At 40.2% G+C, this 22,984-nt stretch overlaps 1 protein-coding gene across 7 annotated transcripts in view; it reads left to right on the top strand.

Moving 5' to 3' along the window:
- MAST4 (microtubule associated serine/threonine kinase family member 4) overlaps positions 1–22,984 on the top strand; it is a 274,847-nt gene that overhangs the window by 197,358 nt on the left and 54,505 nt on the right. For all 7 annotated transcript variants that reach the window (XM_061475791.1, XM_061475790.1, XM_061475792.1 and 4 more), the window contains 4 exons: positions 8,145–8,214; positions 11,970–12,048; positions 17,443–17,600; positions 22,671–22,746. In XM_061475791.1, the coding sequence (XP_061331775.1) occupies positions 8,145–8,214; positions 11,970–12,048; positions 17,443–17,600; positions 22,671–22,746 (383 nt within the window). The remainder of the gene's footprint in view (positions 1–8,144; positions 8,215–11,969; positions 12,049–17,442; positions 17,601–22,670; positions 22,747–22,984) is intronic.

The following is a 22,984-nucleotide window of genomic DNA, read 5'->3' as shown; positions in this document are numbered from 1 at the left end:
CTGGGACCTGAATAATGCCAAAGAGTTCCTGTCTGGCAGTGGACTCATACTTCTAGCAAGTTGCATGACCTTTTTGTGTCTTTCTCAGGCCATAAAATGGGAATAATGTTGCTGATTTCACAGCCGTTACCAAGTAGCTCTGGAGGTAAAAAAGTGATAGTATAAAGATTAAGAGGTTAAGTGTAAGCTGTTCTTTCCCTTAAACTCAGCAGTATGCGCAGTGTATTCAAAAACCTGTTGTGGAGATTTGGCAGCTTCTCCAGTTACCCAGGATACTGTAGGTTCTCTTAATGCTGATGTGTTCTCCCAAGGTATGTGTGCCAAACATTTCAGTAGCACTAGGAAGTCTCATACATGTGATGAAAATTTGCATGTGTATGGCTGTCTCTCTTAGTAGCTTGCCTCTAAGTATAATTAATTACAGTAAATATTCACACAGTTATTGGCTCCTAGCTCAGCTGGTCAGTTTGCCTAGACTAGTCCCCTGAAGAGGCAATTTAAAGTTAAAGCATGTTCAGAGTCACCCTTAACAGCCTTTCTGTTTTGTCTAGTGATCAATTAGATACTGCCTGGAATTTGGCAGGCAAAAATTTATTCTTTTTTTTAATTTGTATTTTGAATAACTTAAAGGCTAACATGCTTTTGTGAATCAGAAGAGGTTTCTTTTTGGCCATCTTCCCGATTGCATGAAGTGGAAAATGAAGGACATAGCTTGCTGTGGTCTGAGTAATTCTAATAGAAGAATGGATAAATTATGCATGACCCTGGTTGCTCATGCATTTTTAGAAGCATTTTGTCTTCTGGTTTCATACTGTTAAAGCTTTTCTGCCAGAAATGTTTCTCTTAGGTTCCTGTATCCCACACTGTACTCCCTAATGTCAGGGTACTTTGGCCATCTTACCAGAGATAGTAGGTTCTTATCCCTTTCTTATAGGCTATTCAACCTAAAGAGAATGAAGATTCTCAGACTTTTCAAAATCCACTCAGGATCAATTTCTATTAATTATCATCATGATAATCCTCAGTGTTATCCTGGGCCTAGTCCTAGTATGATTTTATGTGTAATATTACATAATGCCTAGTATGAGAGTAAGTCATAGTAAGGTTATTGGCATTGCTTGGGAATTCAGTGCCTCAGAGGTATCTGAAGTCAGTATTTTCATCCTTCATGAGGATATCCTAGGATCTACAACTGGCCTTTGCCCTTCTGTGTTAATCCATTGCTTGTTGGGAGAAAAAGGAAAATACGTACTTGGTTACCTTTGCTTGAGTCTCATACCTGAATGAGATTTATGGCGACCACTAGTTTAAGTTACCTGTTGGGTGGTTTTTTTTCCCCCCAGTACTTCACATCTCTGAGGGCAAAAAAGTGGTAATGCATTGTCTGTGTCAATTGAAGCAAGATACATGAAGGCATGTTATGAATCTCAAGGTGGAGCTCTCTTAGTCAGAGGCTGCATTAGCACTCATGCCAATAACTGTGGCTTTGCTCAAGAATGTTTCCATCTTTGGTATCTGCAGACAATGATTTAGAGGCCTGGTTGCACCCTTGGGAGCAATGTGTCATTACTTCAGACCTTCTCAGGAGCTCAGGCTGCTGCTAGGTGGTCATAACAATCTGGATTAGAGTTAGACAAAACATTGGGTGTGAGGAGTCTTGCTCTATTTTAGAAGAAAAGCATGAACATAACCATAGTTTTTTGAGGTACATTTTATACCCTTATTTTCCTTTGTAGTCCTGTTTTTCTCCCAGATGCAGTCTGCACTGAAGACACTAGCTGTTCTGTAGTTTAAATAGACATGCTTTGAGAAGGACCAGTGGCCCAAATTGACGGTGATGATAATTGCCCATATGAGAAAGTCATACAGAGGTCTCAGGCAAATTTCTCCCTCCTCCCTAGTTTTCATTGTTTGGTCTGGAGGTGACACAGGATCATTCCTACACAGGTGTCTGTTGTTAATCTGTACAGATGCAAGCTAAACTGGACAAACACAGAATACTTACGTAAAGTTTTTTTGTTAGCCTTACCATCTCTGTCATTCTCACATTCATACGGTAGCATGGGAAGGAGAGACAGGTGAGACAGCACCACACTGATTAAGTATATTTTAGGGGCACAAATAGTGCGCAGGTAGCACCTGACAAAGAAGGGGTAGGTTCATTTGTAAGCAGCAGTGGATGTGAGGGCTCATGGGCTAGAGAAAAGTTATTAGAGTAATAAGTAATCCAAGGCTTGGGAGCATACAAATAAGTATAAGATCTGAGACTGAGAGTTGAAATGGGGATAGGAGAAAGACAGTGTATACAGTAGGTACTATATATCTCTGCTGTATACTTTAATTACTAATACATGTATTGCCCTTTTTCTCTGTGCAGGACCTGCAGAGATAATTTGTGTTGGTGGAAAATCAGATTTTAGTTTGCGTGTGAAGTCTCCCACTATGCCTTACACGTAAAGATGTGAAAGAATGTAAAGATGACAAAGAATAATATTAGCTTTAGCTAAATAAAGTCTTTCTTTTGTAATGAAAATAAACTAATCTATACTACGTTATTTCTTTGGGTTCAAACCTTCATCATTTTTAGTGAGTGTCTTAAGTTAGTTGTTTGGACATCATTTGCCTTTAGTATCTGAGCTGAAAACCTGCTGAAAGATCCTTTTAATTTTTGCATGAACTGTGGGTACATTCAGGATTGTGGGAAGCAAGGAATTGCAGCATCAGCTTGGACAACATCTGGTGTCCTGGTCATTAATGGACTTTTCCAGCTGACTGGCTTCTGTTGTTTAGGTAGGTCCTCTGCGCCACCCAGCCTGCAAATTGAATGAATTATAATCTCGGCAGGTTAGGGCATTCAGGTTTCCCCACCTCCTTAGTCACAGGAGCTTGTTCCTGTGGGTCATGCCAACCCCTAATGATTAATAGTCACATGTGGTGCTGTTTAATTGTGTCTGCTGAAGGAACAAGATTGAGCTGTTAGGAGCGATGCTGTCTTATTTGTCCGTATTTTAATAAATGTTTCATGTGGTGCCTCTAAGACAACAGGTACTAGAACAAGAATTGCAAGTTAAGTAGGAAATTGTTTAAAGGGAAGAAGACAGGGGTTGTGCTAGAATGAGAAATACCATAAAGAGAGAGCAGAAGACTATCAGTAGAGTCCTCAGGTGTTGGGTTTGTGGCCAAACTTTGTAATTCTTCTCATAAGTGACATTGGCATGAGATTACTGTAGCCGATGAAAATTTGGAAGACAAAGTATGAAACAGCATTCAGAAACTGTGCGGAAGTGGCTGAATGATCTTGAGGACGGAAATAAAAAGATACGAATTTACGTAGCAACATGAGTCGTCTTGTACTGGAGGATCAGTAACAGAAATGTCTACGGGACTTAACTATTGTAAGGAATTTAGGGAAGGACCTGACTGCATTTTTTTGATCAGATGATGTTTGCAAGGATCAGTCTAGTGTAGCTTTGGAAATCAAAACTCTGAAGATGTATAAGAAGGAAGTAATTTTCAATTGAATTTGGAAGATTTTGTCCCACCATACACTATCCCAATTAGGTTTCATCTGGAATACTGTATGCTTTTATGGTCATACGTGTTCAGATGGGATGACGAAGGAGAAAGGCTGGTAAGATAGAATGTGAGAGCATTTTTTGTTGTACTGAAAGACTATTTGCTTGCCTTTGCAACAAGAAGACTGAAAAGCCTGTATTGTCATTTGAATCAGTCAGAGGTATTTTCTTCATGGAACAGGAAAAGAAACGTGCTGGACATACATACCAGAACATGAGTGTTCCTGAAGAAATGTTCACCAATTATGGTATGACCTTTTGTGTTGGATTCAATAAATTTATGAATAGGGCTGAATGATTCAATTGCCTAAAGCAGAATTTAAGGCCAAGGAAGTCTTAACCTATGCCTGTAAGCCTTTTTCTAGGATGTTTTAGGCCTGCCTAGACCTTTCTAAGCAGATACTGTTAGAGTACTGACTGCTAATATTCTGATCTCACCTCATTAGGGCTTACTGCTTGCAACGATTATTTTGTTTGAAAAACATACTTTAGCTAGCTACATTGAAGTGTAGTAATGAAGAAAGCTGTTCACCATGTATTTCTGTTTGTTTGGCTTTGAATCACACTGGAGGCATTTGTATGTGTGCATCACATTTAGAGTTAGTATCCCTGGATTTTTAACTGTAGTTTAAAAATTCTGTAGGTTTTGTCCAAGATAGGCAAAAATGAGTACTGACTTACTACAGTGTATTTGAAGCAGAGAAGGATCCCTCTCATATGCAGCCTCTGTGCTGTTTTGCTTTAGTTACAGTCTGGGTTGAGTGGAATTTGGGGAAAGGAGGACTAGCTTTCTAAATGAATGAAGCCTTAGAAATTAATTTCACCTCTCATGGTGAAATATGGGAGTGTTGAAAGCTAAAGATTAAAGCAGGCTTCTGAATATTGTTTTTTTAAAGAAAAAAGATAATTACAGGAAGGAAAATAATACGATATTTAAATTATTCTGAGTGTTGTCACATGTAGAATAACAGAAATGGTTTTGCTAAAATAAGAGATTACTTAGTCTTGCTTTTGGGTAAAATAAAACTGTTACAGCAATTTCAGAGCATTTTTTACTAGTTCAGGGCAGGAGAGGAAATTGTAAGTGGTAAGTTACAAGCAGATAAAACTGTCTTCTAAATTAAATCCAATTAAAACATAGCACTGACAGTATTTTAAGTAGTGGTCAGAACATGCAAAGCGTCCTGGTAAATGGATTTAAGGAATGTGCGAACCTTCTTTGCTGTAGTGGGCGAAGTTGTTTGCTGGTGTGAAGCATAATTAATCCAGGTTTTGAGCTCCTCACCTGTGAGTGGATCTCAGTGGAAAGCACCGACAGAACTGTTCAAAGTGATTCTGTTACCCAGCTGTGTGTTCTGATGTCTGGCAGCATTTGTTATTGTATGGAAGTCAGACCTTTTAACTGTTTATGGATAGTTCCTTGTGTATTTTTCATTTAGCAGCATGGGTTCACCATGAACCAAATTGACACAGCAGAACGTATGACCCATTGTTACATTGTATTACTGTGGTGTTGATGTACTATGATTCATTTTAAAAGACTTTCAAATAATGACTTAATTAATCAGACTGGTTTTGTCTTTGACCCATTAGGAATTTTGAATTAACAATTATTAATCTGTTATTCCCTCAGTACTAACAAAGTCATTGTATGTGAAACTATTTTGTAAGTAGACATTAACAGTACACAGTGACTGTGACATGCCTTTTTAAAAGATATAAAATATCTTACCTGTGTGGCAAAGGCACAGGACTTGTTGACCTTACATACAAAGCAATCACAATTGAAATGGTCTCCATTCAGTTTTCTTAACAATAGCTGTTTGCAAAATGAGCTACCCTGTCTGATGTCATGAGGTGGAGAATTGTTTTGGTATGTTGATTGCCTGTTCATTGTGTCTCCCAGAGGATGTTGGAGGTCATTACTTACCTAATGTTACTTTACCAGGTCAGAAACATTGACAGTTATCTCAGCAGCATAGAGATAACCTAGGACTAAAACACAACAGCCAGCAGATCCCAAATAACAGTGGGATTTGACTAATAAGCAAGCACTGCACATATGGGCAGAGAATTAACTGGCTCTGGTTTTTGTTTGAAAGTCTCCCAGGTATTGACTTGCAGATGGGTAGATGGATGCTGTGGTGGATGAAGGTCATGTATAGGACTGTGTTTCTAACCTGTCTTGCTTTTCTGGAACACTGTACCTTAGAACCATAATAGCACTAGCTGTTTCTACAGTCACTTAGGGTTTGGATTTCCTTTCTCTGTTTCCAGTCTTGAGTTCTTAGACTTCTAGATAAACCCATGGGATTTAGTATCCAGGCATTATATATATATATGGCTTTAACAGTTCTGTTATTTTAAAAGCTCATTTGGAAATACTGCTTGCAAATTGATTTTCCTAATAACAGGATCTGATGCTCTTCCGGAGTAAGACTTTGACTTCTTCAGGTTTTGCCTGCAAGGAAGTGATCTGTGTTGATCCTAGTCAGGTAGTTTGCACGATTGTGTTTCCTCAAAACCACTGCAATAGCTATAAAATTGCTGCATTCTCCCACCATGATGTTTTGCTTGTATGTGAAGTTTGCACATATGTTCTAACTGATGGACAGTTAGTCATGTTCTTGATTTCTGTTAAATATGTGTATATATCCATATATAACTTTAAAATCGCTATCAGAGGAAAGGAGTTTGTTTACAAACCTCCATATTCTGGTTTGTCATATTATTTCCTGTCAGAAGCTATTTACATCTCACCGTGTTAAGCCTAATTCCTGTCTTTTTGCCAGAGTTTAAGGTAGATAAGAGGGAAAGAAGAAAAGCTAAGTCTGTGACACACAGCTGGTTTGTTGGTTTTTTTTTCTAGTGCAGCAGCTAAAGTTTGTGACCATGTTTTATCTGCACAGTGTTACATTTTTTTATTTTTTTAATAATTTTTTTTAGCTTATCTTTTGTAAATAAGATGTGGTAGCAGAAAAAGAAATCCAGTTAGCTGTTAAATTAAACAAACTGTTGCTCTCAGTAATTTGGTGTTTGCAGCTAATGCAGGGCAAGAATAAATTGTGTGGGTCCCCAAATAAAGATGCACATGTGTGGTTTCAAATTCTCTCTGCTTCTCCCCCCTTCACCTCCCCAAGCCATCTTAAAATTCTTGAGCCCCTCAGAAGTGCTGAAGGGTAATGAAGAAGCTGGGGTCTTGAGGAGGAGGAGGAGGGCATGTCAGAAGAACATAGTTCAGCCATGATAAACGGGCAAAAAGGAATTGGGAGGTACTGGCCATCGAGACTGGAATCCTTGTCTCTTGGCGCCATAAGAAGAGCAGCTGCAAAGATGTGATTTAAGTACAGCTCAAAAAGCATCCTGCATCAGCTTCTAGTCAAAAAAAATGTGGTGGGGTTGGTGTTCTCTGCATTCTCTATCTAATGGCTCTGTGATTATGCTTTCTTGGGTAGACTCAATGGGATCTGTTAAGGCCATCGCTATTATAAATGCGATGATAATTCAAAAATTTGAGCAGAAATCGAGACCACTTGACAGTCTGTTAAGGACTCTGTTGTACTGGCATTTTCACATGTACTTAGCAATTTTCAAACATTAAATGTTGTTTCTAACTGGGTACATAAGAGCTTTGTTTATCTGTTGCTTAATGTTATAAAATGCCACAACAAATATATTTCTTCTAACATATTGTTGTTTCAGTGTGTTCCCTGTTTAAGGAAAGACTGAGTTTTAGCTGTATGTCAGTGCTACTTTAAACTGAATCCTTTTAGCTTTTGGTGTTTTGTTTTGGTTTTCCTAGGGGGTCATCTTTATTCCTTTTTCAGATGTGTCTCCTCTAGTTGTAGGTGCTGAGGGGCAGAGGTGGCAAGAGCAGCTCTCAGCAGCTGTCTTCTTTTTGCACTCGTGCTGGTCAGCAGGAGGTCGAGCGCTTTAATATGAAGAAGTAACAGACCCTTAAGTTACAACCTGTACGCAATGTGCAGTTGCTTCGTCTCATCACAGTCGGTGGTCGTGTTTCCATGCCGAGGTCTAACAGAACAAAAGGGGAAAAAAAATCAGTGTGTTTTGTTTGCTTGTTTTGGAGCTAAGAAAAAACAAGTAATGAAAAAATCACAATAAAGCTCAGGTGGAAATGCTGCAGAGACTTTGTGTAAGGGCTGACTTGCACTGATCATGATTTTTCTATCTTTCAAATGTTTTGTGTGATGTAAAAGAACCTTGTTTCTTTCAAGCTAATATGCGGTGTTTTTCTTAAGCTTCAATTCTCAAATAAATTTTAGCATTCTCGAAGAGCTAAATATGAGTTACGAAAATCCAGTAACTAAAAACCAAATACAAATGAAATGCTAGTAAAATAAGATTGAGAGTTTATTTTCTCAGAAACTGTGAGAGAAGACATTCTGAAATCAGTTTCTAACATGCCTGGATATGTTTGGATTAGTATGTCTGAATGGTTTTTAGCATTTAAGTTTTTTCTTCTTTCTTTGCCTTGATTTTCTTTTTTTTTTCTTTTTTTTCTTTTTTCTTCCCGCTTTATGATTATTTCTCTGTGTATCCCCCCAACAGGAAACAGCCCTCAAGATAGCCCTAGGAATTTCTCTCCCAGTGCCTCAGCCCACTTTTCTTTTGCACGAAGGTAAGAGATGGTTTGTAGTATGCAGCATGTATTTTGCATGGAGGAAATGGTATTGGACACAGACATTAAAAGATGATTGCAAATACATCTGTCAAGTCTATCACTTAGGATGACAAGTGTTCTCTCACTTATATAAACTTTACTCAACCTCAGCTGCAATGAAGTTATAGTGGATGATTGATACAATGCAATGGTACCTTTTTGAATAAAACACCAGAAAAAAAAAATAATGACGTAATTGTAGTGGATCCAGTTTAGACACTATCTCCTCATACTGGGAAGATTCTAACCTACCCCCACCCCCCCACCCCCGAATTTTTTTTTTTTTTTTCTTAACAGTGTAACTGCATTACATATAAGAGCACTTTTATAGAGATCCCAGTTCAGGGTCTAATTTTACTGGCAGCAGCTGGTATGCTCACCATACTTTTAGTACCTGACCTTGACCTGTTCCACAATCTGTACTACAGGCAGCTCTTCATAAGAGTGTTGTGAGGGGTTAATTGATGCTAGTAGAATTTTTGAAGATCTAAAGTGTATTTGAAGTGATCTATGAAGTAAATTATTACTAAATGAACCGTAACTGGAGTTGATAGCATGCCATTGAGGACTGCCTGTTCGTGCCATTGGGGTTCTCTATCATGTAACACCTTGTCAGCCTACTTCAGATTCTATCTTCGTTAACTAAGCCTGGGAGGGTAGGCAGTTTGCATTTTGACCCAAGAGTATATGTGGAAAAAATGAAATTAAAATGCTTTGGCTTTCTTTGTCATTAGTGCCAGGCATGTAACTGTTGCATTTTCAGTGGGAGTGGTCTGTTCAATAAAAGTATCACACACAGGCTCTCAAAAGTAAGTGCAGGGAGATGGTTTAACTCCTTTTAAATGCTGCAAAGGAAAGAAAACTTTACTTGTGTAATCCTTTTATCTGAATCTAATTCATCTGTGACAGTAGATCTTGTCAATCTTTATAATAGCATGTGATGTAACTTCTTTAATCAACACCTTAGAATATTTCTTTTGAATCTACTTCTTTCTGATAACATCTTTAGAAAAAGGCAAGCTATCTCTTCATAGATTACGTTTGTTTGTGAGCACATTTTTAGAAAGATTTATTAAATACAGAAATAGCTTATAATGGAAAAAACAGATGTGAAAGACCAAACATTACTTGGAAGTACAGTAGGCAGGAAATAGTCTTCCTTTCCCACAAGTAATCAACAAAAAGTTTAAATCATTATGTTTTTGCAAACCTTAAAATTCAGGAGGAAAAAGTTAATTTCTTTACCAGTGTGTCTTTTGGATTTTGACCACTTTTAGAGCCTGTAATGCTTGATGACATTTAGTTTTAAAATGGCATTAATGTAAAAATTCCTCATGAATTTGGTGTGTGTGTTGTGGCTGTCTTCATATAACCTGTCATAGGATTCATCTTAGTAATAAAATGACCTGTGGGTAGTCAGAGCAGTTTTCAGACTTCTGACTTTATGCCTTTTCTGTTATATTTTGTAGATTTAATGACAGTGCAGGTGAAGGGAAGAACAGTGTGTGTGTGTGATAGAGCAGGTTGAAGAAACATGGTGTCACATGTGTATGGATATTCCTTTTCCATCCACTGCCCCCCACTCAGTGAGGATACCAAAAACCTGGGAAGGTGTGAGGAAAGGAAGGAAAGGCAAAGGAAATGGCTTGGAAGCCTCATGTGGGAAAGAAGGGCTTCCCAGAACAGTTGTTTCTCATCTGCTGTTGGTTGCACCAGGCAGCAGAGGCAGGAAACGGAGGCACAGCAGGTAGGTGGCCCTCTGCCAGTGGCTGGAGACAGCCTTCCCCAGGCCCCTCGACAGCAAGCAGGAGTGTCAGCTTCCTGTGTCCACATCTGGCAAGGTGATCAATACCTAGAAATAGCCTGTGCCTCTGGAGCCACCACTTAGGCCTCTTCTGCTGGTGTGTATACATCCAGCGTCTGCAAGTCCATGGGTAGGTCATGGATCATGCTTTCTAGAGCTGCTGCAAAGTGGGTAGGACCACATGGTAGGGCAGGGATAAGTAGTATATGAGGGGGAAAATGCTGCAGGGGCTTGCTACTACCCTTTTTTCCTTCTTCCATTATGGATGCCTCTTATTCTCCCATCTTTGCTTCCCAGGTAACTTACCATGTTATCCCCTCCCTATCCTTGATGGTCCTTCTGTGTGAGAATCGCTGTGTGATGCAGGAATGTGTTCAATATGAGTTACTCTGGAAGGAAGTACTTTATATCACAGCTGCAGAATATATGGGTCTCACGTGTGTTTATATACCTTCCAAGTTCTTGTTCTTTCAACTCTGAATGCATTTAGCCTGCACAACTGAGTCAAAATGAAAACTCCTTTTGGACTTGTTCATTCATCTGGAGCTAGCTCATGCATACCTGTGGGAAGGAGAGAAGGGCGGAGACTCAATGAATTAAAAACAAAATTACGGAGGAGGAAGTTTTTTTCTGTAGTTCAGTCCTTGATACAGCCAGCACTCCCTCTAGCACATGTTCTTGTATTTTAACTAATTATGTACTGTCAGGGTTTTTTTCCTCACTCTGTATGTATTCAAAGCTCCAGAGACTTGAGCTGCAGCTTGTGGATGGATATATGGGAGTAGGAAATAAAGTATTAAAATAGAGAAAACCAAGGTTTTTTTTTTAGGCAGTTAGCTTTGACAGGTAAGTGAGCTGCATCAAGAGGTTTAAGATTTCTTACTTGGCGTGACTTCAGTTTCTCCTTTATGGAATTAAACTTTTTATGTAAATCAGACTTGAGAGATGATCTTTGTACTGACTGTAAAACACAGCTTTAATTCTCGTGTTTTCCTTTCCCCCACTATCATACTGTTTGTTAATAAGAGCTTGTCCTATCTTGTTATTTATGTATTATTTTGCCTTTTTTTTTTTTAACATACTTGATACAATTGTACTCCAGTCACGGGCACCGAAGTGACAGGTAAATGGTAAATGTTACCCCTTCAAAAACCTAAACACGATTCCCATGGTTATTTGATTTGTCACCCTGAATGTTCAAGTTCCGTGTTGTTCACCTCAAGTGGTGAAGAACAGAAATTGAATTTGGTCATGATTTCTTTATTTTCTTCTTCTTTTTTTCTTTTTTTTTTTTTTTTTTTTTTTTTAGCTCTGAGTGAGCTTAATTTTTGCTGCAAAATTATTTTTTTCCTGATTTACGTACCTAACTTCTAACAAGTTTGCTTTTACCTCATTATTCTTTGCAGTTATTTGACATTACCCTACTAGCTTGATGGTATCCTGTACTGATGTCACTTAAGCACTGCCCTGTGTTTTAAGCAGGCTGTGGTGGTTATTCTGTGTTTCAGAGTGTTGTGGTTTGCTTTTGTTCACAAGTTTTTAATTTGCTTCTCATTAATTTTCATTTGATGGACCTGATTGTTGCAAACACTCTTTGTGGTCCATTTGTGTGTTTAGTGAGACACTGATTCTGTGGAGCTGTTCTCTGTGTCTATTTCTGCGTGCTCAGCGAGATGCAGATTCTGTGGAGCTGTTCATCCACTTTCTGGTTGTTTCATCTCATAGATCTTTAACTAAAAAAAAAAGTGTAAGCCCAAGTCATGCTTGCTGAGTGTTTATTGTGGTGCTCTGTGAAAACCCTGTTTCTATGATGTCTTTGGAATGTAGTTCTACACAGTAATACTTCCATAGATGTTTCTTGTGTTAGGATACTTCAGCGTTCATTTGACTGACCTTGTTCTCACAACAGGACTGATGGACGCCGCTGGTCTTTGGCTTCTCTCCCTTCTTCTGGCTATGGTACAAATACACCGAGCTCAGCTGTTTCTGTAAGTATCCACTTTGTGTGCTGATACATTTCTAATACATGCCATATCATCTCAAATGTAGCTTGCTTCTCTTAGGAGAAGTCAGTGTGGGTTTTGTTGCTGTGGGTGTACTTTCAAGTAGTATGGGATACAAAACTGCTTCACTTCCCTGCAATACAAGAAAAATTTAGGCAATGTGTGATTTTGTTAGAGATTTTCTGTCAGTGAGTAGTGTTCAACTGCCCCCTCTTGATCTGTGGGGCAGTAGGAAGGGAGACCTACTGCCTTTTTTTAACCATGTGGTAGTTAGATAACCAAGTTTCAAGTGAGGCTGCCTTGATAAGTCCCTCTCTGGGGAGGGACTCTTCATTAGGGACTGTGGTGATAGGACAAGAGGTAACGGGTTAAAACTTAAACAGGGGAAGTTTAGATTGGATATAAGGAGGAAATTCTTTACTGTTAGGGTGATGAGGCACTGGAATAGATTGCCCAGTTGTGAATGGTCCATCCCTGGCAGTGATCAAGGCCAGGTTGGACAAGGCCTTGGGTGACATGCTTTAGTGTGAGGTGTCCCTGCCCATGGCAGGGGGCTTGGAACTAGATGATCTTAAGGTCCTTTCCAACCCTAATGATTCTATGATTCTATGATAAGAAAGAGGAATCTCTGTATGACATGATTCATCTATCCTAGGTCAGACTGCTCTGTTAAGATGGCATGAATCATGCATTTGCCTTTTTTCTTTGGCAATAATGAGATCTTAGTCCATGATAACAGGTTAGATATTTAGCATTTCAGATAGCTATAATTAGAATAGGATAATCTTTGGGACGTATAATTGGATAAATGTAACTCTTGGTATTTTTTGCATGTTAGAGTAATCCTTTTGATGTGATGCTGTATCAGCCTCCCTGCCAGGCATGTGCTATCTGACTCATGATGTGCACCATTGCAGTGCATCAGATTCTGCTTCAATGCTTAGGAGCTAGGCAGTGGGAGTAGTACACATTCGTCCTTCTACACAGTACTGACTCATGTCACAACGTGGAACCTAGCTGTCTGTTGTGATAATCACACAAGAAGGACAGGGAAAGTAACGCTGTGGAGAAAGCCTGCTTTGGAAATAGTAAATAGTTGGCATTTTGGCAGTTACATTACATCTTCTGTGGTAAAGGGCTTGGTCCCTGTAGATCCAACTATAACTCTTCAAAAATTGTTTTGTATCTTTAGCTTTGTTTTTTTACCTTTTATGGTAAAAATGGTTTATGTTTTTCTTTTTTACCTTTTATACATTTTACCGGACACCTGATACCTGATTTTTTGTAAATGTTTCTTTTACAGTTTAAGTAAACTTTCTCTTTCCCTAGGTGTGTTGTTTCTTTTGTGAAATAGTTGAGTTCTGTATCTTACATATTGAGATCTGACCATTTTATGTTATAATCAACCCTTAATTTATTTTTGTCCAGAAAACCTTCTAGAGAGTTAATTCAATTTCTGCTTCCAACCAGGTTTAAGTATTTCATGGATCTTAAGAACTGTTCCTCAACCACACTGATTTTTGGCCTCTGCTTTCCTTCCTGTGTAGATCTTACTTTTTTCAAACAAATTGCTTGGTTTCACATTAATTCCCTAACCACTTTCCATAGTGCATTTTTGTACACTTCGCATTGGAACTAAACTTAATATGCTGTGCTCTTCACTTAGAATATATTGACGTAAAGAAGTTTATGTGAGATAAGAAGCAATTGCTGTAGCAACCCCATCATTGTTGCAAGAAACATGTTTGTGCTAGAAAGGAAATTAAAAGCTGTGTCAGAAACATATCAAGACACAGTTTTAATTTTCAGTCTGTACTCGTGCATTTTCTTCAACATCTTCAATTTTAAAATGGTAATTCTAGTTCATATACTTCATTCTTACTTAAGTTTACTATCTAGTGTATGTGTCCTGGAATGTGGAGCAGTTTTACATTGTTTTTAAATTTCTTATGAAAAAATACAGCACTGTCATTTATGGACTTAGATACCTTAACTTCATAATAGACAGTTGTTGAGTTCTCCCTTGATATTTTGTGACTAGACCAGATTTTATAAATATTAAAGTAGATGTCTTCCCCAGCATCAAACAAACAGCTTCTGACTTGTTGAAAGAAATCTGTTTTTCCAATAAATAAGTTTGAATTTTGTTGAAGAAACCACCAATAGGGAATTTATACCATGCATTTCTTATGGTTAGTTTGTTGCGAGGTTTTTTTCACACCACCACACTCCCCTTTGCCAGGAATCCTCTACTGCTGATGAGCCGTGCAAGAGCACTAGGACAGCCTCTGAATTTTAAACCTAGCCACTATTTCTTTGCTTCTTAGAGGTGTTTTTCACTTTCTTTTGTACGATATACATGGAAAAAAAAGAAAATGAAGACAGGAAGTGTGCCCACATAACTGTTTTCATGTACTTTTTCAGAATCAAAAGTACATGGTTCAAAAGTACATGATGAAGCAGCTAGCAGTGTGCAACCTCTTCCTCCACATTCTTAGAAATACTTACAGGTAATGAGGGACAACTTCACACACTATAGCCTAAGTGTACATACAGAACAATTCCTTTTCAGTGCTGGATAAGTAAGGTTCATGTTAATCCATAGATATATCAACTGGAGATCAGAAACAGGTTTTGCACATCACAGTACAGCACAACTTTAATCTTTAAAAGCAACTGAAAGTCAAAGCAATGGCAGAAGGGTCTGAGGTAATCATGATTATGCTCAGTGGTTCACTGTTTATTGTTAGCCTGTGGGGTTTAGTGTTTTTATAATATTGGAAGTGGAGAGATTGATGGAATTCCCAATTTAGTGGAAGTGCATGGGTTTGGATGTCGTGTGCAAGTACCACTTATACCAGTTTTCACAACAGTGTTGTAGTCAAATGAAAATACCTCCTGCTAAGATTATTCATTTGAAAAGAAACTCTTGGTTGTGTTCCATTAAAGTTGGATCACATCTTGCCAGTTATGAGATGCATTTAGGATGATTTTGTGTCTTCTAGGAGAGCAAGCCTATAAAAATTATAAAATGAGAAAATACTCAGTTGCATATTTTTACCAGTAGATTATATTCTTGGAAGCTTCTTTGAATAGGGAAGTAGGGTTAGGAGATGAGGAAAGAGACTTTGGGGTTGCATTATCTGGTGTTGGCTGCAAATTTGCCTTTATGTGTTAGAAGAACAATTTGGATTGCCATGATGCATTCTGGTTGTGCAAATTAGAAGCATGTTAAATCTTAAGTAATTTTTGTAGCAGCTGTTACAGAATGCCAGGAGACCTAATTTTGTAAAGAATTTTGCTTATGAGGGTTTGGATTTGTACAGAGATCAGAATTGTAGACCTTCAAGAGAACACATCCTGTGCCTGTGATGGTGCTGAAACAACTGAGAGTTGTTTGTGAACAGAAGATTCTCACTTTAATCCTGTTGGATCTAGACTCTGTGACACTTTTTATGAGGAAAAGCGTGATACAAGTTATTGTTGTCCTGGTGTTCCCAGAACCCCTGAAGCTGAAGAGGCAGAGATTGATTTTATAGAAATAGCCATCTGTAATGGCCTGCATTGGGAAATTTCCATGGTCTAGAGTATCTTTCATCTTATGGAGCATGGCTGTAGGAAATACACTATGAGGTTAACTGCAGCTGGTTGCCGTAGTGTGAGATAAGAATTTATCTATGCTGTGTGAATTAGGCATGTAATGTAATGTGCTAGGGCTGAATTTCTGTGACTTGACAAGTTACAGCTTGTCATGTGAACTGTGTTAGATTCTTGGTGTGTGTGTGTGTGGTTCTTAGCCTGCAGCAAAGCAAGGTAACACAGTCTTGCTAACTTTGTCTTGTTCTGATGTGATGCAGCCATCCCACAAAGACCAGTCCTGTGTGAGTTAACCTTTCCCAGCAGTAGGTTTTCTTTTTTTGCCTTTACGAGATGACTTCGTGAGAGTTAGTGTGGCAAGTATGCTCTTCTAGAGTTTGTAGGAATCAGGATATGTTCAGCCTTTACCTCAGAAGTTGCCGTGAAATTAAGAGGACTGTTTAGCTTCTGTGCTTACCTGCCTGGATATTACCTGTAGGTAATGTAGGGCCATGTAGGGCAATGTCTGTACAGTACAAAAGTATTGATTTCCATCATGAGAGTTGATATAGCAAAGAAGCTCTTACTGAGTTGGCCTCCAAGAAAAGGCGGGGGCTTTGGTGTCCTGTATGAGAAGACAGGTAAGAACAATAATGTGTACATGAAAATTAACATAAAAGAGAAACTACTGCTCTTTAAAAAAGCTAGCTGGAGACTGAAGAGCTCCAGAAAGACATGCAAGTTTTTGACTTCTCCTCTGCAGGTAAAATGAAGGGAATGGCTGCATGCTACCAGTCAGCTTTGTGCAGTCGTACAAGGATATTTGTGGATGAGCTATCTTGGAAACTAGTTTGGGAACTGGAAACAGTAGAGCATTTCTCTGTCTATACCAGTCATTAACTACACTATAGTTAATGCATTGAACTATGTACATGTTCGTTGAAAGGACATCAAATCCAGTATCAGTGAAGTAGTTTCAAAGTTTTGCCTCCAAACACTTTGAGTGGCTCAGGTAGCCAGCTGCGCAGTAGAAAAGACAGTAAAATATGATCGTCACATGCACTGCATTATATAGTGTTGTTTTACACGCATAGTTTCACAAGGTTAGTTAATTGTGGTAGAACTTCAAATTTCATACTTGTCTGTATATTCCATTTTTATACTAAGTGGATGGTTTGGGTGTACATCCTTTCACTTTTGTGAGTCATAGAACTGTCTTCATAAATGCATTAATAATGTTACTGATAAATTTATTAAGTTCTTTCACTTCACTTTGAATGCATAGAGTGTTGCAAGAAAATAGCATATGAATTTTGTCAGCAGCAACTGAAATTACATTTAGTTTTATTTTTTAAAGCATCAATAATGTCTTAAATATGGATAACGAAGTACTTTCAGTATGTAACTGACAGTTTGTGTTGTGTCAGTAAGTTATATTCTACAGTTATCATGCTTATTCTGTCCTATTCAAATAATTAATTTTCAGCAGACCCATTTTACCTATTATGTATTCGCATGTGTACTGACATTAGATGTCATATAAACTTAGAGGAAATTAAGGTTTTTGAAATGCAGTGGCTCTTTCTTTTGGGACTGAAGTAGTTTGTTTATACTTACTCTATATTTAGCTGTTCAAGTTGAGACTAATTATTTATTTTCTTCTTTAAATTGGTAGTCAGGCATAGGAAACAGTCCCTGTAATTTTTAAATTGAAAGGCTTTATTCATAAGCACTGAATATGGTCTTAAAAATGCTTTTTTTCTCCAATAGAAGCTTATGTTCTGTTCTGTTCTGCTCTTCTAGTCATCCTGCTCATCTCAAGAGAAGCTACACCAGTTACCATACCAACCGACACCTGATGAACTACATTTTCTGTCTAAACATTTCTGTACCACTGAGACTGTTGGCAGTGATAACAGGTGCAGGACCACTGCAATGCGCCCACGGTCCCGAAGTCTCAGGTGGGTTTGTCTACCTGGAAATAAGGGTTGGATCTAAATTAATGTATTCTGGAGCATCATAGTGTTTCACATTGGGGGTGTTCACTGTTTTTTAAATTGCTAAAGTATAATAGAGGAAGTATGCATCTGAGGCTGAATTATGAGTAGTTCTTTGAGATTCTTGCTTCTGGATTTAATCATGGCTTTACTCCAGTGGTTGTAAACCACTTAATGTTGTAAATTAGGTCTTAATAGAAGGCAGCTAACCCTCGTGAACTCTTAATGAGCTTGTCATTACTGATCTTACAGTAGCACTGGTTCTCTTCCAGAGTTCAAACTGTTCACAGAATAAAGTCTTTCTTTGCAAAACAAGTTCAAAATGTATTATACCCTGGAACTATGTAGAAAGAAATGTCATAAAGAACACCTACCCTCTCCTGAGTGGTTTTGCCTGTGGATGTCCATAACAGAGTGTCCCTGTCAGTTAAAGGACATGGTGACATCTTGACATGGTGATATCTTCAGCTTTCGTTTTTGTCTTTTTAGAAAGCCAAAAGCCAGTTACAGAATCATAGACTTCCCTTCATTTGGGTTGGAAGGGATGTGAAAGATCATCTCGTTCTAGCCCCCTTGCCACGGGCAGGGACACCTTCCACTAGACCAGGTTGATCAAAGCCCTGTTGAGCCTGGCCTTGAACACTTACAGGGATGGGGCATTCAGAACTCCTCCAGTCAACCTGTTCCAGTGCCTCACCACCCTCACAGTAAAGAATTTCTTCTTAATACCTAAATTAAATCTACCCTCTTTCAGCTTAAAGCCATTCCCCCTCGTCCTGAGTGGGGGAATTTAAAAAGCTCAACTCTTTAAGCCTGTCTTCATAGGAGAGGTTCTCCAGCCCTCTGAGCATCGCTGTGGCCTCCTCACTTGCTCCAGCAGCTCCACATCCTTCTTATGCTGGGGGCTCCAGAGCTAAACACAGCTGGTGGCATCTCATGAGAGTGGAGTAGAGGGAGAGAATCAACTCCCTCAGCCTACTGGTCATGCTCCTTTTGGTGCAGTCCAGCACGTGGTTGGCTTTCTGGGCTGCAAGCGCACACTGCTAGGTCATGTTGAGGTTCTTATCGAACAGCACTCCCAAGTCCTTCTCCTCAGGGCTGATCTCAGTCTAGTCTCTGCCCAACCTGTAGCTGTGCCTGGGATTGCCCAGTCCCAGGTATAGCACCTTGCTCTTGGCCTTCCTGACATTGGCATTGGCAACCTCTCAAGTGTGTCTAGGCCCCTCTGGATGGCATCCCTTCCCTCCCAACATATCAACTGAACCACACAGCTTGGTGTTATCAGCGGACTTGCCGATGGTGCACTCGGTACCACTGCCCGTGTCACCGACAAAGATGTTGAACAGTAGTGCCAGTCCCAGTACTGACCCCTGAGGGGAACCACTTGTCACCGGTCTCCAGCTGGACATCGAGCTGCTGACCACAACTCTTTGCGTGCAGCCATTCAGCCAGTTCCTTATACAACACATGGTCCATCTGTCAAATCCATGTCTCTCCAGTTTAGAGACAGGGATGTCATATGGGGCAGCATCAAATGCCTTGCACAAGTCCAGATAGATGACATCTGTTGCTCTTCCCTTATTCACCAACACTGTAACCCTGGCCCCCAGATTTGTCAGGCATGAATTACTCTTAGTGAAGCTGTGTTGGCTGCCACCAATCACCTCCCTATTTTCCATGTGCAGTAGTACAGTTTCCAGGAGGATCAAGTCCATGATCTTGCCAGGCACCCAAGTGAGACTGACTAGCCTGTTGTTCCCTGGGTTTTCCTTTTTTCCTTTTTATAAGTGGGGATTATGTTTCCCCTTTTCCAGTCAGTGGGAATTTCACTGGACTGCCACAACTTCTCAGAGATGATGGACTGTGACTGAGCCACTTCACCGCCAGTTCCCTCAGGACCCCTGGATACCTGTTTTCAGTTCCCATGGACTTGTGCACCTTCAGGTTCCTTAGATGTTCTCAGGCTTGAGAACATCTACCACAGGCAGTTCTTCATTCTCCCAGTTCCCATCTTCTCCTTCTGCTGGAAGCATGACTGGAGTTCTTGCAAGTGAAGCCTGGGGCAAAAAAGTCGTTGAATACCTCAGCCTTCTCCATATTCTGGGTGACCAGGTTTCTCATTCCCTTCCAGAGGAGGGCCCACATTTTCCCTCATCTTCTTTTTATCACTGGCTTACCTATGGGAGCTTTTCTTGTTGCCCTCAACATTCCTGACCAGATTACTTTTTCAGGGCCTTAGCTTTCCTAACCTGATCCCTGGCTGCTTGGGCAATTTATATATATACCTCTAAGACTATCTGCTTACACACCCTCTTCAGGCTTTCTTTCTGTGTTTGAATTTGTCTAGGAGCTCTTTTTCATCCACACAGGCCTCCTGCTGTTTTTGCCTTATTTCCTCTTTGTTGGGATGCATCACCACTGAGCTTGCAGGAGGTGATCCTTGAGTACTAACCAGCTTGCTTGGCCCCCTCTTTCCTCCAGGGCTTCATCCCATGGTACCCCACCAAGCAGGTTCCTAAAGAGGCCAAAGTCCACACTCCTGAGGTCCAGGGTAGTGAGTTTGCTGCAAACCCTCCTCGCTGCTCTCAGGATCTTGAGCCCCACTATTTCATGGTCACTGCAGCCAAGGCTTCCCTCCAGCTTCACATTCCCCACCATGTTGGTGAGAACAAGGTCCAGCACAGTCTCCTTCCTCACAGCTTCCTCTGTCACTTGGGGAAGGAAATTATCATCAACACATTCCAGGAACTGCCTGGATTGCTTATGCCCTGCTATGTTGTCCCTCCAATAGATGTTGGGGTGGTTGAAGTCCCCCATGAGAGCCAGGGTTTGTGAATGTGAGGCTGCACCTATCTGTCTATAGAGGGACTCATTCACTCAGTCTTCCTGGTTAGGCAGCCTGTAGCGGACTGCACTGTAAAGTTCCCTGTCCCTGCCCTCCCTTTAATCCTGACCTATAAGCTCTTGGTCAGCTTCTCATCCATTTCCAATTGGAGCTCTGCACACTCCAGCTGGTCATTAGCATAGAAGATGGCACCCTTTTGTCATATCCTCAACCTGTCCTTCCTAAAGAGCCTGTATCCTTCCATTCCAGAACTCCACAGGAACCATCCCACTGTGTCTCCATGATGCTAATAAGCCCTGCAGGCGTGTGAACATTTCCAGCTCCCCTTGTTAGTCCCCATGCTGCATGCATTGGCATAGAGGCATTTAAGTTGGGCTGTCTATGAAGATGACATATTGTCTGGAGTGGCAAGAATTCTTTTATGCTGCTCTTCAGGTGCCCTCCTGCTGATATGCTATCGCTTTCCAGGCTCTGGGCATCTCTTTGCTGGCACTGACATCAAACTGGTAGGAGGCGCCTAGATTGAGGGTCCCCTGCCCTGGCCACTTGGGTTTTTTTGCTCATGCAAGAAACCCCTATGTACACATTATGATAAAGTCACTCCTAGAGGACAGAATCCCCTTTATGGGTTTTCTTACCTGTTGCTCGTCTTTTAGGCCAGACTGAATGGGCTAGTGTCACCAATCGGAAAATCAGATAGAAATTTTTCAAAGGCAATTATAATGGACAGAGAGGGTCGTGATTGCAGAAAGCAGTTTCGTAGGTTAGCTAAGGCCATGGGTACCTTATATGGACTGTTTTCCTGCAAGTCTCATGCTTTTCTTAGAGGCACAGTGCCCCAGCATGGATGGAACTCATGCATATGTTTGGCATTAATTGTAGGAAGTTGCTGCCTTTATCTGCTAGTCAGATTGAAAATTGGTAGTTTTGATTTAAAAAAAAACAAACAACAAAGAAACAACAGTAAAACCCCATAACAAACAAAACAACAAGCTCATTCTTAACATTTTCACTTGCAGCTAACAGTTCTTGTTCAGTTATTGCTATTTTGATTGCATGTAACCTTCAAAGAGGCAGGTATAGCCATAATTAACAGTTAAATATCTCTGTTGCCCTTCTGAGAAAGAGGTGATTCATAGATTCATAGAATAGTTGGGGTTGGAAAGGACCTTAAGATCATCGAGTTCCAACCCCCCTGCCATGGCCAGGGACACCTCACACTAAACCATGTCGCCCAAGACTCCATCCAACCTGGCCTTGATCACTGCCAGGGATGGAGCATTCACAACTTCCTTGGGGAACCCATTACAGCGCCTCACCACACTCACAGTAAAGAATGTTGTCGGGGGTTCAGCAGTAGCAGTCATTTTTCCCCTTCTTGGTAGCTGGTGCAGTGCAGTGTTTTGACTTTCGGCCTGGGAACAGAGCTGATAGCGATGTTTTGGTTTGGCCAAGGACTTTGTGAGCCTCATGCTCTGCCAGGGAGGAGGGGAAGCCGGGAGGAAGCAGGGACAGGACACCTGACCCAAACTGACCAAAGAGGTATTCCATACCACAGCACGTCATGCCCAGGATGAGGATGTAACTGGGAGTTAGCCGGAAGGGCTGGGGGACTGCAGGATTGGAGGAGGTATCGATCGGTGCTTGGTCGGGCTGGGGGGGGCAAGTTATCGGTTGGCTGGTGGTGAGATGTTGTATTCTCTTCCCTTGTTATTTCCTTTATCATTATTATCATTGGTGGTAGCAGTAGTGATTTGTGTTATACCTTAGTTACTAAACTGTTCTTATCTCAACCCGTGGGAGTTGCATTCTTTTCGATTCTCCTCTCCGTCCCTCTGGGAGCAGGGGGAGGGCAAGAAAGGGGGGGAAGTGAGCGAACGAATTACCTGACTGGGTTTAAACCACGACAAATGTTCACAATTGTTGCAAAACTACCTATATCCTGAAGGGTAGTTACAAACGAAGAGCATAGTTAGCAGTTAGATGTCAAGCATTAAATATAACATTAAATAACCTTTAAGGCCTAATCAGAAATAGCAGAAATGAACCAAATGTACCATATCAGAGGATGCACTTTTCCTGTGAAGCCTATGTTGACTTTTTGTTGCAAATAAACTGTACAAAAATATAGTAACTAATTTTAGCTCATGCTGAGAGAAGTTTAAAGGACGAATTTGCTTTGCTTGCAGCCCTGGACGTTCTCCTGCCTGCTGTGACAATGAAATAATTATGATGAACCATGTCTACAAAGAAAGGTTCCCAAAGGTAATGAATTATATTTAAGATACCTAGTATCTAAATTGATAGGCTACATAGGTTTTAAGTAAGTGGTGGGGGTTTATTTTATGAGAACTAATGATCCAACACAGTAATGGTTTTCATAAACCATCACTAAACTCTTACTACAAAGATAAAATCACAATAAAGAAAATCACTGCTGAGAACTGGACAGTTTGGCAAAGCTGCTGAACTGTTTTTGAAATGAATCATGCTGGTAATATAT

Source organism: Pezoporus flaviventris, unplaced genomic scaffold, assembly GCF_033815535.1.
Source record: "Pezoporus flaviventris isolate CSIRO_AGI_PZ_B2104156 unplaced genomic scaffold, CSIRO_AGI_Pfla_v1 ptg000090l, whole genome shotgun sequence".
In the NCBI taxonomy this organism is placed as follows: Eukaryota; Metazoa; Chordata; class Aves; order Psittaciformes; family Psittacidae; genus Pezoporus; species Pezoporus flaviventris.
Note: the sequence above shows the minus strand (reverse complement) of the source record. Positions and strands in the feature narration are given on the sequence as shown.